This window comes from Gekko japonicus, unplaced genomic scaffold, assembly GCF_001447785.1.
Source record: "Gekko japonicus isolate JY-2015 unplaced genomic scaffold, Gekko_japonicus_V1.1 scaffold2350, whole genome shotgun sequence".
NCBI lineage: Eukaryota > Metazoa > Chordata > Lepidosauria > Squamata > Gekkonidae > Gekko > Gekko japonicus.
The window spans coordinates 194,512-209,436 of record NW_015169856.1 but is presented as its reverse complement, the minus strand read 5'-3'; the positions used below and the strand labels follow the sequence as shown (position 1 = coordinate 209,436).

Here is a 14,925-nt window from a genome sequence, read left to right as displayed (position 1 = left end):
AGGGTAGTTTGCTTCCACTACAACAGAAAGTAATTTCAGAACAAGGGGCACTGAAGGCTTCAACACAACAGAATTTGTAAGACGTTTCTTGTGCACCAGAGAGCAAAAGATCAGGAAACAGTAGAGTAAATCCTGAACACCAGTGTTATCACTGCCCTTCCACGTGTCCCATTCCAGAGAAGAAATGCCACTTGAGGCTTTGATGCACAGAAGTGACTGCAGGTCATCCCTTGCAGTTTACAAAGACCTTCTAAGGAATGGCAATTACTGGAGTAGCCAAAGTAAATGCAAATTCATGCAAATTAGCTGCAATCTCCCCGTGATCTTGGAATGGAAGTAGTACCTACTGATAAAAAGCCTTGTGGAATCAAATCAATTTTCAAAACTGTCTCTATAAATTGAAGGGATAGAAAATAAAGAGATAATTTGTAAGCACTTCTGCTTTTCCACACATGGGTGTTTAATGAACAGTTCATCTTTTGCTATTTATTTTGCCAGAGCACAAGTTGAAATATTATCTGACCAGAAACAACTGTACATGTCTTTCCTTAGTACTGCAATTACTTTTACCTACTACAAGATACTGGGAATCTTAGCAGCATTACTGCTTGGCCCAGAGTTTGCTTCCATGTCTAGAAAGAGGCGATTGTTGGTCAAAAGTGCCAGAGATGTTTAAGCAGATGGAAAAGGTACTACCTTTGGAGAGACAGCCATTACCTAATTGTGCATTTTTTTGATGCACTTCATAAAAGTCAGCATTACAATCGTGGTTCATAGATGTAAAATACAACAAGATGGTTAGATATAAAAGGCAACCCTGCTAAACTGATGAACAAGGAACAGGACAACTAAGGTACAATCCTGGAACTCCTCAGATGCAAGTCTTGAGGATTCTTGTCATCACATGTGTGGGATTTATCTGAAAGTTGGTAGTGGCCACCAATCCTCCGAGAGGTGGAAAATTAAGTGGAATGCTTAAACATTCAGTTTTGTCACTCACTCTCTTTTTAGGCCAAAATGGCATTTTTCACACTCAGTAAGGCAACTCCAGAAAAAGCAGTCAGCAGGTCATCCATACTCCTTCAAGAGCATAGAAGTCGTCAACAGTGGCCACTCATGCCTTTTTTTGTGTAGGCCACATCATTTCTATGCTGGAGCAGCTATCCAATAACCACCCAAATTCTGCATTCATTACAATATAAAACTTAAATTACTTATTTTTTTAAAAAATATTACTAATATAGATTTCCCATCTTAAAATGCCTTATACATTTACAGTACTTATAATAACTATTTCAGTTCTGGTTTGAGGGTGTTTAAAAGGAAGGAAGATGACGAATTATAACTGAGTTAAAACTGAAACACAGAGTAAATCCCCAGGAGGGATTGTGGAGAAGCTAGGATCGGTGGATTCATAGTGCAAATTTAAAAAAAAGAAGAAACAAAAGTGCAGAATTGCACTGACATAGTCTCAAATGTAAATCAACAAGACAAAGTTCCCATACTGTACATGCAATAAGTTATAGCAAGCAAATGACAAGGCTGGAGCACTCCACAATTTTTAAGCTGGTGTCCAGAGCCTAAGACAGTGAAAGATGGACGCTGTGGATGTATGCTTCAAAGTCCTGTAGTTCTTGCATTTGAACGAGTGCTGTCATGCCTTGTATTTCTGTTTCCCAGTCTCACTTATCACACAAATATGCTGAAATGCAGAAAACACAACAATTGCAAGGACTAGAAACTTAGGAGATCAACATTCTGCAGATGCTTACGCAAGCCATTATTAGCTTGTATGTAGAAAAGACATAGCTGACCAAGTAACAGGATGAGGATAGGACTGTGGCTCCCATTAAATTCCACAGGACATGAACGGATGCAATCTTAAATCACATCTGAGATAGAGCTAAATCCTGCCTCCGACCTAGATACTGGAGTCCCTAGAGAAAGAGAGCTGGATTAGTCCCCTCCTTAATGGTGTCAAAGTACAACCTTTCAGGGTTGCAATGTTGCAGTAAGAGCAAATTTTGTCTCCCACCTCCACATCCTCAGAGATTTCTTTTGTGGTGGTAGTGGGCCCTCAGGTCTCAACTGACTTGTGGCAACCCTGTAGGGTTTTCAAGGCAAGAGAGGAACACAGGAGGTTTGCCACTGCCTGATTCTGCATAGTGAACCTGGACTCCCTTGGTCTCTCCTCCAAAAACTAATCTCTGCTTAGCTTCTGAAATCTGATAAGATCGGGCTAGCCTGGGCCATGCAGGTCAGGGCCAGAGATTCCTTTACCCTTACAGTGTACAGGTCTTCTACCAAAACCAGCTATCATTAAGATGAAATCTAAACACATTTATCCCACTTTTTGGCTAAAATACAAACACAACAGTTGCTAAGAGAGAGCTATCATAAGTGATCCAAGCTTAGCAACTAACAGGAGGTAAAGAACCCCTTTAAAAAGAACCACCTTCTCCATTCGTCAAAAGGCCAGCAAGGATGAAGCAGAGTGCACCTCTCCAAGGAGACAGATCCAGAGCCTCTGTGTGTGGCTGAAAAGGCTCTGTCCTGAGTAACCTCAGGCAGTGGGAGGATATGAAGCAAGGCTTCTATGAGGATCTTAATTAAGTGGGATGGTTCCTCTGGCAGGGAACAGTTCTTCAGATACAGAACACTTTTAAGGTGAAAACTGCTATGGAAGTTTTCTTTGTCTTCATAGTCTCCTCCCAACTCAACAGTGATTCCTGCATCACGCAATTCTACTACATACAACACTGAACTATTCAGTGGTGTGTGTATATTTTTTAACTGAGAGCTTATCTTCCATTTTTTAAAAATCAGACTTTATAAGTGTTAAAAGTGTTCTTTTCCCAGAAGCCTCCTTTGAAAATTATATTTAGGAACTGAGAGCCATTTGAGATCTTTGACTCTGAACTGCTCCTTCCACAGAAGCAGTCACACACTTCACATTCTTTTAGGATGCTACTCAGGAGTAATTAATTGTATATGAACTGAGTCCTCAAGGCTCACCTTTTTTCCCTCAGGGCAGAGAACAAGCAATGGGCACACACTTTCCCACCTGTTCAATGTGTGTTTGAATGTGAAAATTTTAATCCAAGTTAATAGAATCTGAAGGTGATAATTATTCCAGACTAATTCATGTGAAGTTCAACAGTATGATCTCGAGCAACATCAGCATCACTTGCTGAATTTTAAATTCAAGGCAACCAAGGCTATCACTGTGCTTGCCTTCCAACAGGAACGTATCCCTTTGTTTTCTGAAATGGCTCTCACTTCCCTAATCTACCATCTGGACTCAAGCTCTCTTTTAAGAAGTTCTTGCCAAAATGGAGCTGGATAAAACCCCAAACTGGTGTTTGGGGTAGTTGTGACTCAGAAGGAAGCTTTTGGCCAGTGGGCCTTAGGGTTCCCCAATATTTCTGTACAGCAGCAGAGTGTCAATATAAAATTAACTTGTGGAGCTCATTGGTGCCGGACAGGCCCGTGACTATGGTGGGGCTATTTGGGGCTCTGCCCCCCTTTCTTAAAGGGACAGCCCCTACTGTAAAAGCTCTTTAAATAAAAATTACACCCAAGGAGTGGTGGGGTGAGGAGATTACTCCACCAAAAAAAATTGCCCCACAAGCCACAAAATCCTGGCTACGGGTCTGGTGCAGGATGTAGTGATGACTGCTTTAAAAGGGTTTTTGACGAGATTCATAAAAGGGTATCAGCCACGAGTACTAAACAGATCCTCCATACTATGAATATCAGTTGCTGGAAGGAAACAGCATCAGGAAGCTGCTTGTAGGCGTTCCAAGACAGATGCCGGACTGGTTGGGCCACTAACTGGACCCAGCATGGCTGTTCTTTAGGATTACTTCCATGGCTCCTGTTGCTCTGGCACTTCTCTTCCCATCACTGAAAGAAGCATGGATGCTGGTATTCCTAAGAGCAGCTAAAGGAGGAAAGAGAAGAAGCGCTTTCTCTTCTATTGTTTTTAAACAAGGGAATGCATATTGAGTAATTACTTACATTCAAATCTCTGAAGTATTCGTTATAATCTAGAGCATATCCCACAACAAACTTGTCTGGCACTTCAAATCCAACAACTGAAAGAGCAATAGGTTATCCATAAGTTAAACTTAAGCAGCACTTGGGACAATGGTGTTAAACCCTCTAGGCGAGCTTGTTCAAGCTTTAAGTTGCTAATACTGCACCCAAAACAATATTTCCATAATTTAAAACCATAACAGGAATCTGTTGAAGGGAACTTTGACTCTTGAAAGCTTATACTGCAAAAGTCTTATTGGTCTCTACTGGGCTCATATACAGCTGTTTTACTGCAGACCAACAGGTCTATCCTCTGGAACTTAAAACCATAACACATCTGATGAGATATGCACTACAAATCCAGCACATAAACAGATGTTTTAGCACAGAAAAATCTATAAAATACCTATCATACTTTGCCCTTCTCTAAGGAACTTGGAACAGCCTGTACTCCTCCATTTTGCCAGAAAGACAGCCCCGTGTAGTCCTGAAGTATTGGGACCAGTGCTATTTGTTAATAAATTATTTGGTATCAGGGTTGAGCAAGGTAGTCGCCAACTTTGTAGATGAAACCAGATTGATTTGATAGTGAAAACCAGGGTAGGTTGTGAAGAGCTGCAGGAGGATATGCAGACTGGTGGGCGACAGCATGGCACGGGGTGGAAAAGAGTTACTACTTTTCAAACATATAGCAAGCTAATGGACTGTGCAGAGTCCAAGACAACCCAGATCACATGACTTAATCTGGACCCATCTCCTTTTGTACCCACTACAACTGTCTTTTTACTAATTCTAGTAAATTCTAGGTGCTCCAAGTCCAGTCACTCTTCTCTGAGGTACTTTTCACATCTCTCTCCCTCTCTACCCAAAGCCCCCAAATCTGGGTACCCTTCACATTTGCATAAAGTTAACTTACAGTCAGGCCGGTATCCTACACTTCGAGGTGTTCTTTTGACCAACAAGCTGTTAAATAGACACCAAATGAAATTAACTGCAGTAGAATTTTAACAAAGTAAATACATTCTGCACTAGCTACATGACCAAACACCAAAATTCTGCCCTCCCTCAGAAGTACATCACAACATAAACAACACAGTTTTCTACACATTAAGCTTTCATGGTTGGTGGGAAAGTGGCGAAGTTATATAAGTTTCCAAGGTGATTAACAATAAAACAAAAACACTGTAGCAAGAACACAAAAGTCAGTGAGCAATAAAACCTAGACTAGAGCAATAAAAATAATCCAAATGAGACATGGGGCAAGAAGAGAAAATGTTAAAACATACACAGAGCCCTGATAAAAATATACATAGCAAAACTAACAAGAATCAATTGAAAGCCTGGGCAAATAGTTTCCTGCCCGTGTGACCGGGGCCCTTGCAAAACTAACAAGAATCAACCAAAAGCCTGGGCAAATAAAAAACCAGCATTTAAAAGACTAAGGCATGAAGGCAGGTATCTGTAGGGAGGAATTCCACAGGCACAGTAAATGTGTCACTACAGAAAAGGCATGTCTCAGATAAGCCATGCACCTGGCCTCAGAGTAGGGCCCCAGCTGGAAGATACTAACTGACAGGCAGCAAGTTGTCTTTTAAAGTCATAGGTACTTAAAGGTGGTACCCAGTACACTGGACTCTGACCAGAAACAAACAAGCAATCAATACAGTCCTTTAAAAACAGGTGAGACATTCCCTGGAACATGTGCAACTGTGGAGAGCAAAAACTCCACTGGTAAGACTGGATCTAACAGCATCCCCAAGCGGCAAAACTATTATTCCATTCAGTCTTTACTCATCTTGTGTGGATGAAAAGCGTCAGGGCAAATACCTCACCATTTCTCTTCTCATACAAATGCTGTTCTACTATACTTTCACAAACAAGCAGTGAAGAGTGGGAGAGGCTCCCTGCAACATACCGCAGGGCATTTAGAGCCTCACCCTCTTAAGTTCATTCCGGGACTATCAAGCACGACTAGCACCCGGAGTCACCTCAGGTGCTTGGGGGTTGTTATGGCAACAGGGAGTAGCTTGAACTTTCTATACCCAACTGTAAATCTGATAAGCTGTTGGGTCTTGAGATATACTTACTACTTACAAATTAAAATGCTGAAACCAAAAAGCTTGTTAGTTTACACTGGCAAATTCAAATGTAACCATTACTTCAAAGGGTTCCTAGGTGGCAGCTTAATATGGCATAATTATAGCCCCTGAATCCTTAGAAACTACTAGCAGGTTACAGAAACCTTAGAAACTTTTAGCAGGTTGCAGCATGAGACCCTCTCTATCCCAGGTCCAAGCCCCAACCCTGAAATATAGATGAACACATCTCACTTGCTGTTGAAAAACCAACTCCAGACCCCTGAAACACCAACCAACTCTTCTGGGGACACACATTAGCTCCACTTCAGTTTCTTCTGGGGCCAACGGCTCTCTCTCAGACATCTGGGAATCTCCCAGATCAGGGATTCACTGGCTTTGGGGGATCCAAGGTATTTTAAAATAATGACTTCAGTTTAACTGAGCTCTCCACAAAGCAAATAGCACTTTGAAGCCAATTAGACCAAGAAAAATAAATATGTTTGTTTAGGAAGGTAGCTTCAAACTGATAAGGAAAGTAAAAAAAAAAGGAATGTAGTATAAACATCATGTGTTATTATTTATAAGGGCTTGTGATCTTGATTGACACAGCTTGTCTTCTGAACAGCAGCTCACAGCTCTGTTGTGAGATCTATCTGTACCATGAGTTCTTGTAATTATTTTTGTAAAAGGCTCATTTTTAGATTAAAAAATTAAATTGTCAGTTCATAATAAAATGTATATCACCAAAATTTTCCTTTGTTGCTGGGCTGTTTGTTAGCAGAAGCACACAGAAGGAGAACCAACAGCTTCCAACTAGGGCTATATTTTTCACAGGGACAGTCTTCAAGACCCAATATTAGGAACAGACTGAACAGTGAACAATTAACATCCTTCCTTTAGGAGTTTTTAAACCTTCCTATGAATTTGGAGCACAACTGACCTCAAGGGGTTATTACAATATAAACAAAATCCCCAGCCCAATTTGTTTGAATATCCCATGGCAGTTCACAAAAAGGCAATGGAACTGATAGCAATCAAAACATACCTGGCTACCTTTACCATCTTTGGATTGTACTGCTTGAGCAGAGACAGGAGGGTCTTCATTGTCTTACCAGTGTCAATTATATCCTGACAATTAAGAAAAGATAGTCTTGTAAAGGCAATTTAAAGTAAATTAGCACTTTCAAACATACACCCTACCTCAACTAGGAACTAGTCAAATATACAACAAGTAGAAATAAAACACATCCTTATCAAGTTTAAGTAAAAATAACATTAGGAATGTATCTGCAACTGGGTATCATATTCAAGGTCTGGAATGCATAACAAAGCTTGATCCTATAGTATCCATTTTGTGATTTTTATAATTACAAAAGCATTTTTAATATAAAAAAATACAGCTGGTCATAATGCAGTCAGCAATACTTTCTTGGTTACTCATATAGAAAGCAAGCTAATCAGAATGTAAGTTTTAGAAGTGTTTTGGTGTTGGTTACTTCAACAAGGGAGTCTTTTGGGCTTTGGAACAGCTTTCCTTCTTCAGTGGATTCTAATTCACACTGAGGGCTGTCACTATCAGAGCCAGGGGATTGTTGTTATTCTGGAGTAAAATGAAGTGATCTTGAAGTGCAGCAGTGAGGTTCAAGACTAACTGATTAGATAGCATTAACCCAAATTACACATGTTAAAGAAGTACATGCAAATTCAATACTTACTTCTACAATCAAGACATTCTAGAAGATGGAAAAAAAACAGAAGCCCATGAGTCATTGAAGTCAAACTTAGTTTCCAATTTTTATTTATCCAAACATTTTTAGACTGTTTTTCAGTTCACTATTTCCCTAATTAACCAGCACACAAATATAAGCAGATGCCTCATCTATGGAACAAGCCAGCAGAATATGGCTACAAATTATGCCCTACGGTTAAATTACCTAGGTTTCTAGAGCTCATTAGTGCATTCTTTTGGACTCCAAACAGAAACTTTATTATAGTTCAAAAATAAACTACTAATCCCAATGAAGATTCAGAATCAGCTGAGAATTAGGGGGAAAAGTATAAATAATAAATCAAATATATTACTTGCAATATCCTGCTGTTTTTAATTAGTTGACATTTCTGTGCTGTTTTAGGTACCTTCATATGGACAATAATCTAACCAAAAAGGTTAAAACAGTCACCTCTACAACAGTTTTTAAACAATACGCCCCACAATAGAGTTCATAACAGACAGTGCTTCTTCATATTTTCAAGGGCTGTATTTGTATTCAAAGGTAAAAGGGAGCTGTGTGAAATGCAGTGTCTATGAATCGATCCACGTGGAGGGGATGGGACAGAAAAAAGGGATAGGTTGCAAAGCCCAACTAAGTGAGCAGCTGAGGCGATGAACAGATTCCCCAGGTCAGCTGCCAGAAAAGATCTGGAGATTTAAAGCACCAACAATGCTACCAGAGACAGTGTAATTTGTCCAAAGGCAAACGGACTGCAGGGCATACACAGGGCTAAGGCAAACTGACTGCAGGGCTAAGACCATACACGGCTACCCTTTGATCATCCACTTTTCAACACATTACTGTATAACTGACAACATGAGAGAAAGGCAAAATGCATCTTTTATAGCTCCCAAGATCACTAGTGCTGCAGCATCTGAACAAACTGAACATCATCTTAGAGGCATTTCCCCTTATGCCCTTCCATGTAACCACCATAATGTGTGTCATTAGTATTCTCATATGTTATGATTAGTCCACATATACACTTTGAACGGGCTGGGCTAAGAGAGGGAAGATGTATTGTGACGACAGAGTATTGTAACAACTTGTGGGGATGTTCTACACCAAGTACAGTGATATGCATAGTACTGAAAATATGCTCAATGGCATTATGTACCTGAGAAGTATGTACATAGAGCATAACAAGTGCAGGAGAAGAAGCTCAAGAAAAATAAAGGAATCTTTTGGATACTGTGATGATTCTTTAACAAGACAATGTTCTTTCAGGCATTTTCCATCACCAGCTCTTGTAATTGCAAATGCTGTATGAAATTTTTCATTGGGTCAAAAACTACTTGCATGCCAAGACTGTGCTGACATGCAGTACTGTCCAACACAGCCAGAAAGAAAGGGACCTAGCAACACTGGTGCACTGCTTCTAAAATGTCTTTGCTTTTATTAGCTTTCCATGAACTCCATAGAATTAGTTTAATGTAAGTCCTGAAAGATGCTGTAGCTTCGAGTACTAAGCAACTATAATATGGTGCCCTATCGTTGGCTAGGGCTGCCAGCCTCAAGGTGGGGCCTGGGGATCTCCCGCTTTTACAACTGATCCCCAGCTGAAAGAGATCAGCTCCCCTGGAGAAAATGGCTGCTTTGAAGGGTGGACTCTATGGCATTGTACTATGCTGAGGCCCCTCCCCTCCCAAAACCACGCCCTAAGCAACTATAATATGGTGCCCTATCGTTGGCCCACCTGTGTTTGGCCACTGTGTGAGACATGATGCTGGACTAGATGGGCCACTGGTCTGATCCTGCAGGGCTCTGCTTACGTTCTTATGAAAATTATTTTTATACATGAACATACCTTCCCAGTTAGGGTCGAGAGGTCATCGCCACCGATTACTTTTATATCACCAGTTGACTGGTCGTTCTAATTTTAAGACAGGGAAGAAAGAAAGTTAGCATACTTTAAAAAAAAGAAAAGAATCCCTACTGAATTTAAAATGTGAGACTTAGAAAAGAAAAAGAAAGGTGATAAGATCTGGAACAATCCACACTAGAGTGCAACAGTAGTACTTTCTTCAGCTACAGCACAGAAATGTACCCTGCACACAATAATGTTGTGTCCCCTTTTCTACCAACCACAGCTCTCCTCCCCTACCTTGAATAAGTGCCCCAAAAACATAGTGGGGGAAAACAGCAGTCTGGGAAAGAGAATGTTTCCTGTTCTTCAGCAAGGTTTCTTAAAATGGAACCAATTCAGACAGACTGAGACTGTTAGGTCTGTATTCGAGATATGGGGAGGGGTTACCAGAAAGGATAGCAGAAACAATATCTTCTCTATTATTTTTTAAATACAGACGGTCGATCCTATGCCACTGCGGAAAGATGCAGAACACCCAAGACTGTATGGCTGAGAGAGGCAGTGAGCACTCTTGTGCCTTGTGCAGCATTTACCACCTGGTTGGTGCTCAGTTCCAAGAAACAGGACAAAGTTCTATAGGCACCTAATCCTGAAATTTATCAGGACAAACTGGGACCCCACCAAAACTTGGCTAGGTCTCCTGTCTTTTCCCCCCCTAAAGGGAGATTAATCACTCATGCCACATCAATACCCAATTTTAAAGCCCTCCTACACTAGAATCAGAGTTCTACATAAGACAAGGGTAGAATTATAGAGGTATGATGGCCAAATTCCCCAAATAATGTCATCCACATTTCCTTTCAGATTCTTAAATACTCTTACAAAAGTAGGAATGTTTAAGCTCCAATAACAAATGTTATATCGAACGATCACCACTTTTTCTACCCCCATGAAGCTTTTTTTTTTTTAAAAAAAAACCTGACTGAAGATACTTTAAAAGAAAAAATAAATTAATGCACGATTTCCAAAAGATTTCCTAACACCTAATCTCAAGGGGTCGTCTTCTATTATTCCAATATGAGCAAGACCTCAACCGGAGACTTACCTGTTTCCAAACTATTTCAGAAATATCCAGTGAACTGAGGAAATACTTCTAAAACTCAGCCTCTTATGCTCTGTTTTTTGGCCCTCCAGGGGAACTGGTTGGCTGCTGTGTGAAACAGGATGCCGGACTGGATTGCACTGGTCTATTCCAGCAGCCTCTACTTATGTTCTAAATAATGACCCACAGATGAGTGTTGGTGTGTGGCATGCAGCAAGCATGTGTTTTACTATATCTTCCCATTGTGGGCAGTGGGCACTCAGAAAATTGTGACTTCCTATTGTTCCTGCAGAGCAAACACGTGTGCATTAATAGCAGTATTTTGTGTCACTGAATCACATGGTGTCTGTGTGGAAGAGCTACTGGGCAATACTGGTTTCTGAAAATCAGTTTGCGACTTTAAAATCCTGATATCCCCCACCTCTGGATGCTAGCCCTAGACAACTGCACACTTGAAAGGTCTGCGTAGTGTCCTCTTTGCCTTCTTCATGTGCTTTTATTTTACTTGTTGTCCTGTCAGATTTAAACACACCCCTGCATTTCATACGGGCTTGGAAAGAACCTGAGCTACACTAGTGAAACCTTTTGAGCTATCTATACTGTTTGTACGGATATAAAGGCAATATCACAAGGTTAGTTTTAAAACAGCATATCCAAACTACACTGAGAGTTACACAATGTTAACAGACACATGGCCCTAGGGATCCTGTTTAGTGCATCATGAAAAAGCCCACCCCATCCTGATTCAGAAGACAGAAGGAAGTGTGGTTCTTATACTGAATTACACACTGGAGCAGAGCAAAGCGCAGCACAATACAAGATCCCTGTACCCCTTTTCCAGGAAGAGAAGTGTCACTTATACTGAGCTTTGGACCAGAAAGAAGCTGTGTTGAGGCTCTTCATAAATCATAGTGACTATTGTTGGTATATATGTTACCTGCTTAGAACAACACTAGTATCTGAGGTTTCAACTAATTACAAGAGAAATGCATATATCAAGATAAAACTAACAGCCCCTCCTTACACAGGAGACTTGTAATGCTGCTTCTTCTATCTGCTCTAAACCCCAACCCTGGAGGGAAGAGAGGGGTCAAAAATTTCTGGTGCCTAGAACATCAAGGCAAAAAACTGGGACCTCTTTGGACACACTTACACAATAGCTTTTCAACCTGATGAAGTCTACGGTCATAGGAATAGACTTGTCACTGTTTCGGTTCAAGGCTTTAATGTAGTCCAGCAAGTCAGCAAAGAATTTGTAGCCCCCCTTAAGAACACAGAGTGCTACAATGTGATGCCCTCCCATGTCCTTCATAATTTCTCGTGCCAACCTCTCTGTCCTGTGGAAAGATAGAACATTTTTAGCCGAAGAAGCACAATTTACTAGACAGTCTCTAATGCTGAGTCTTTTAGACCAGTATAAATATGAGGTTGCAGTTGAGAAATACACATACTGAGTTAAAAACTAATAACCCTTGCTCATCCAATATAGTATATTTACCTCTCACTTCACAGTGAATAGACTATTTACTGATCAATGACATTTCTGCTTTCTCACTTCTCAAGGTTAATCTAATAGCAGTACTGCCAAACTTACTTGATTTTACAAGGCACTGTGTGCCAAAGCAAATCCCTGTACGTGCCTAGTTACTGGACAACTTTCAAAAGATATGAAGCACACGGTTTTAGAAGGTACATTGAACCAACATTCTTAAATGTATTATAGCCTGATTTTTCTTAGGAATGCGCTGGTAATCATCCCAATAATCCACAAATGAGTCAGCAGGGAACAGATGATAATTCTCATCAATGAGCTGAACTTTATAGGACAGTGGAAGAGAATGTGGGATGCAAAAAACAACGAGCAGAAGAGAATAGTTGCTATGGCTGCTCTGCAAATATGTGTATGCCCTGAGGGGTTCAGTACAACAGTTCTAATGCTTTGGCTTATATAAAATTTCCCATAAGGAGAACAGTGTATTTGGACATAATTTCTCATGCAACATTCTAGCACCAAGTTGTAAAACAGCTCTTCTGTAAGCGTAGGACCCTTTCCAGCCACATACAGAAGAACACCTTTGTGTCCAACCCACTGACTCCTGAAGTAACGTGACCAAAGCAAAGAATCAGCATTATTTATAGTAATCTTTCATGAAGGAGGTGTTATCCAAACATACACATGCCACACATGAAGCTGCCTTCTACAAAATCAGACCACTGGACCATCAAGGTCAGTATTGTCTACTCTGACTGGCAGCAGCTCTCCAGAGTCTCAGACAGAGGTCTTTCACATCACCTACTAGCTGGCCCTTTCAACTGGAGATGCTGGTAACTGCATCTGGAAACTTTTGCATTAAAAGAAGATGCTCTACTACAGAATCACAGCCCCTTCTCCAAGCTTCCTTTTTTTTTTTTTTTGCAAAAAGGAGAAAAGTTGCACATACTGTATTAACATACATCCAACAACATGAGTTGAGTACACACATCCTGTTTAAATTTTCATTATAGCAACCCAGATCCATAATGTGAATAAATGTAATAAGTCATTCAAGTTTGAAACCCAACTTATTTGGTTATTTTGTAACATCTCTGGTCTCACATTTTAAACAACACTGAGGGTGATTCTGGTTAGTTTCCCTAGTTTTATTATGAATATTGTCATACAGCAGCAGATGCAGCATTAAAGATGTTGATAACTACGCAGCTTAGAAACTACCATAAGTACAAGAGTTAAATTTTAATTCCTGATTTTTCTAAGTACAGCATGCTTCACTCATAGCAGCCTGTCATACAAAGCCCAGGTATTGGCTGCTCATAATGGATCAAAACTGGTAACTGTATCCCATAGCCAGGTGCAAAGCCACCACTGAGCTTGCACTGAACAGTCATCCAGGACTGCAGTCTTTACTCATGTCTAAGGAAAAAGGTACCTACATATTTCTTAAGGAAAGTAAACTAGCTCCCGGCCCTCAGTTAAGGATGTCAAAGAAAAAAACACAAAGATTATTAATAATGGAAATGTCTTCCAGTCACACAAAGACTTCTATTGCAACATCTGTTTTAGAACATTACTACCAGTCAAACCAACCTGTCCATAATAAGTCCATGAGGAATGTAGACTTTTTCCAAATCATCTGCATAATGTTTTGGTATACAGAACAAATCTAGGTCGTACCCCTGTTCATCATCTCCAATCTGAAAGGAAACCAGAAAAAGGTAAGGTCAGATACTTTCCTTCCTAATAACAATCCCACAATCTGTGATAGTTTCAAAATCAGGATTTGCACACTGAAATATTACTGCATTAAAAAAAACACAAGGCAATTTGTAATATGCAGAAAAGTCATCTTAGACCTAAAACCCACTGATAGAAGTGTTGTATATTATCACTGGCATATCCTGACAGAATAAAGGGCTGGGACAGATCATTAGAACCTGGAAAACTGCAGACTAAAATAGCACCTTGTACCCTCGTTAATTATACGACACAGAAGTCGTATTATGCTCCTCTGTACATCAACACTCAACTAAGTGAGGGATTCCTTGTTATGAATTAAAAGTCTTTTGGGAAACATTCATTAACACTAGGCTGTAGAGGAAAGTCAGACTGGCTTCTAATGCAATCTCTGAGAAGAAGGAAGTATGTCAAATTCCTGTCCATATCTAGTCAATGTCCATGCACCAGAAAGTGCTCTTATGAGCAAGTTTAGCCAGTGATGTCCGCAAATCTCCCTTTCCTTTCAGTGATGGTTCTCTCTCCATGTATACACACACCAACCAAACTGGTTGTCAGAAGCTGTACTTCCCCACAGCTCCCCCCTCTAGCTTTGTACAATCAAGAGAATATAAGCTGCAAAGGAAAAGGTCTTCAGAAATAAGAAAAGGCTGAAATCTGAAATCCACCATTACATTCCAGATTTGCAAGGAAACCAGAGAAAGGCGCTGGTGGTGGTGGTGAAAAGTACCATCAAGTCACAGCTAACTTATGGCAACCCCGTAGGGTTTTCAAGGCAAAAGACGTTCAGAGGTGGTTTACCATTGCCTGCCTCCACATCATGACCCTGGTATTCTTTAGAGGTCTCCCATCCAAATACTAGCCTGCTTAGCTTCGGAGAGCTGAGGTCAGACTAG

The 14,925-nt window shown here is 40.4% G+C and overlaps 1 protein-coding gene across 1 annotated transcript; it reads right to left on the bottom strand.

The window, feature by feature from the left end:
- Window positions 1-442: 442 nt before the first annotated feature.
- On the bottom strand, window positions 443-13,995 carry HPRT1 (hypoxanthine phosphoribosyltransferase 1; the record flags this gene model as incomplete). The annotated part of the gene is made up of 8 exons (XM_015417385.1): window positions 443-1,702; window positions 4,021-4,097; window positions 4,955-5,001; window positions 7,162-7,244; window positions 7,832-7,849; window positions 9,696-9,761; window positions 11,951-12,134; window positions 13,883-13,995. Coding segments are annotated over 8 exons (636 nt in total), but the record flags the coding sequence as incomplete, so codon positions are not given.
- Between the last annotated feature and the right edge of the window lie 930 nt (window positions 13,996-14,925).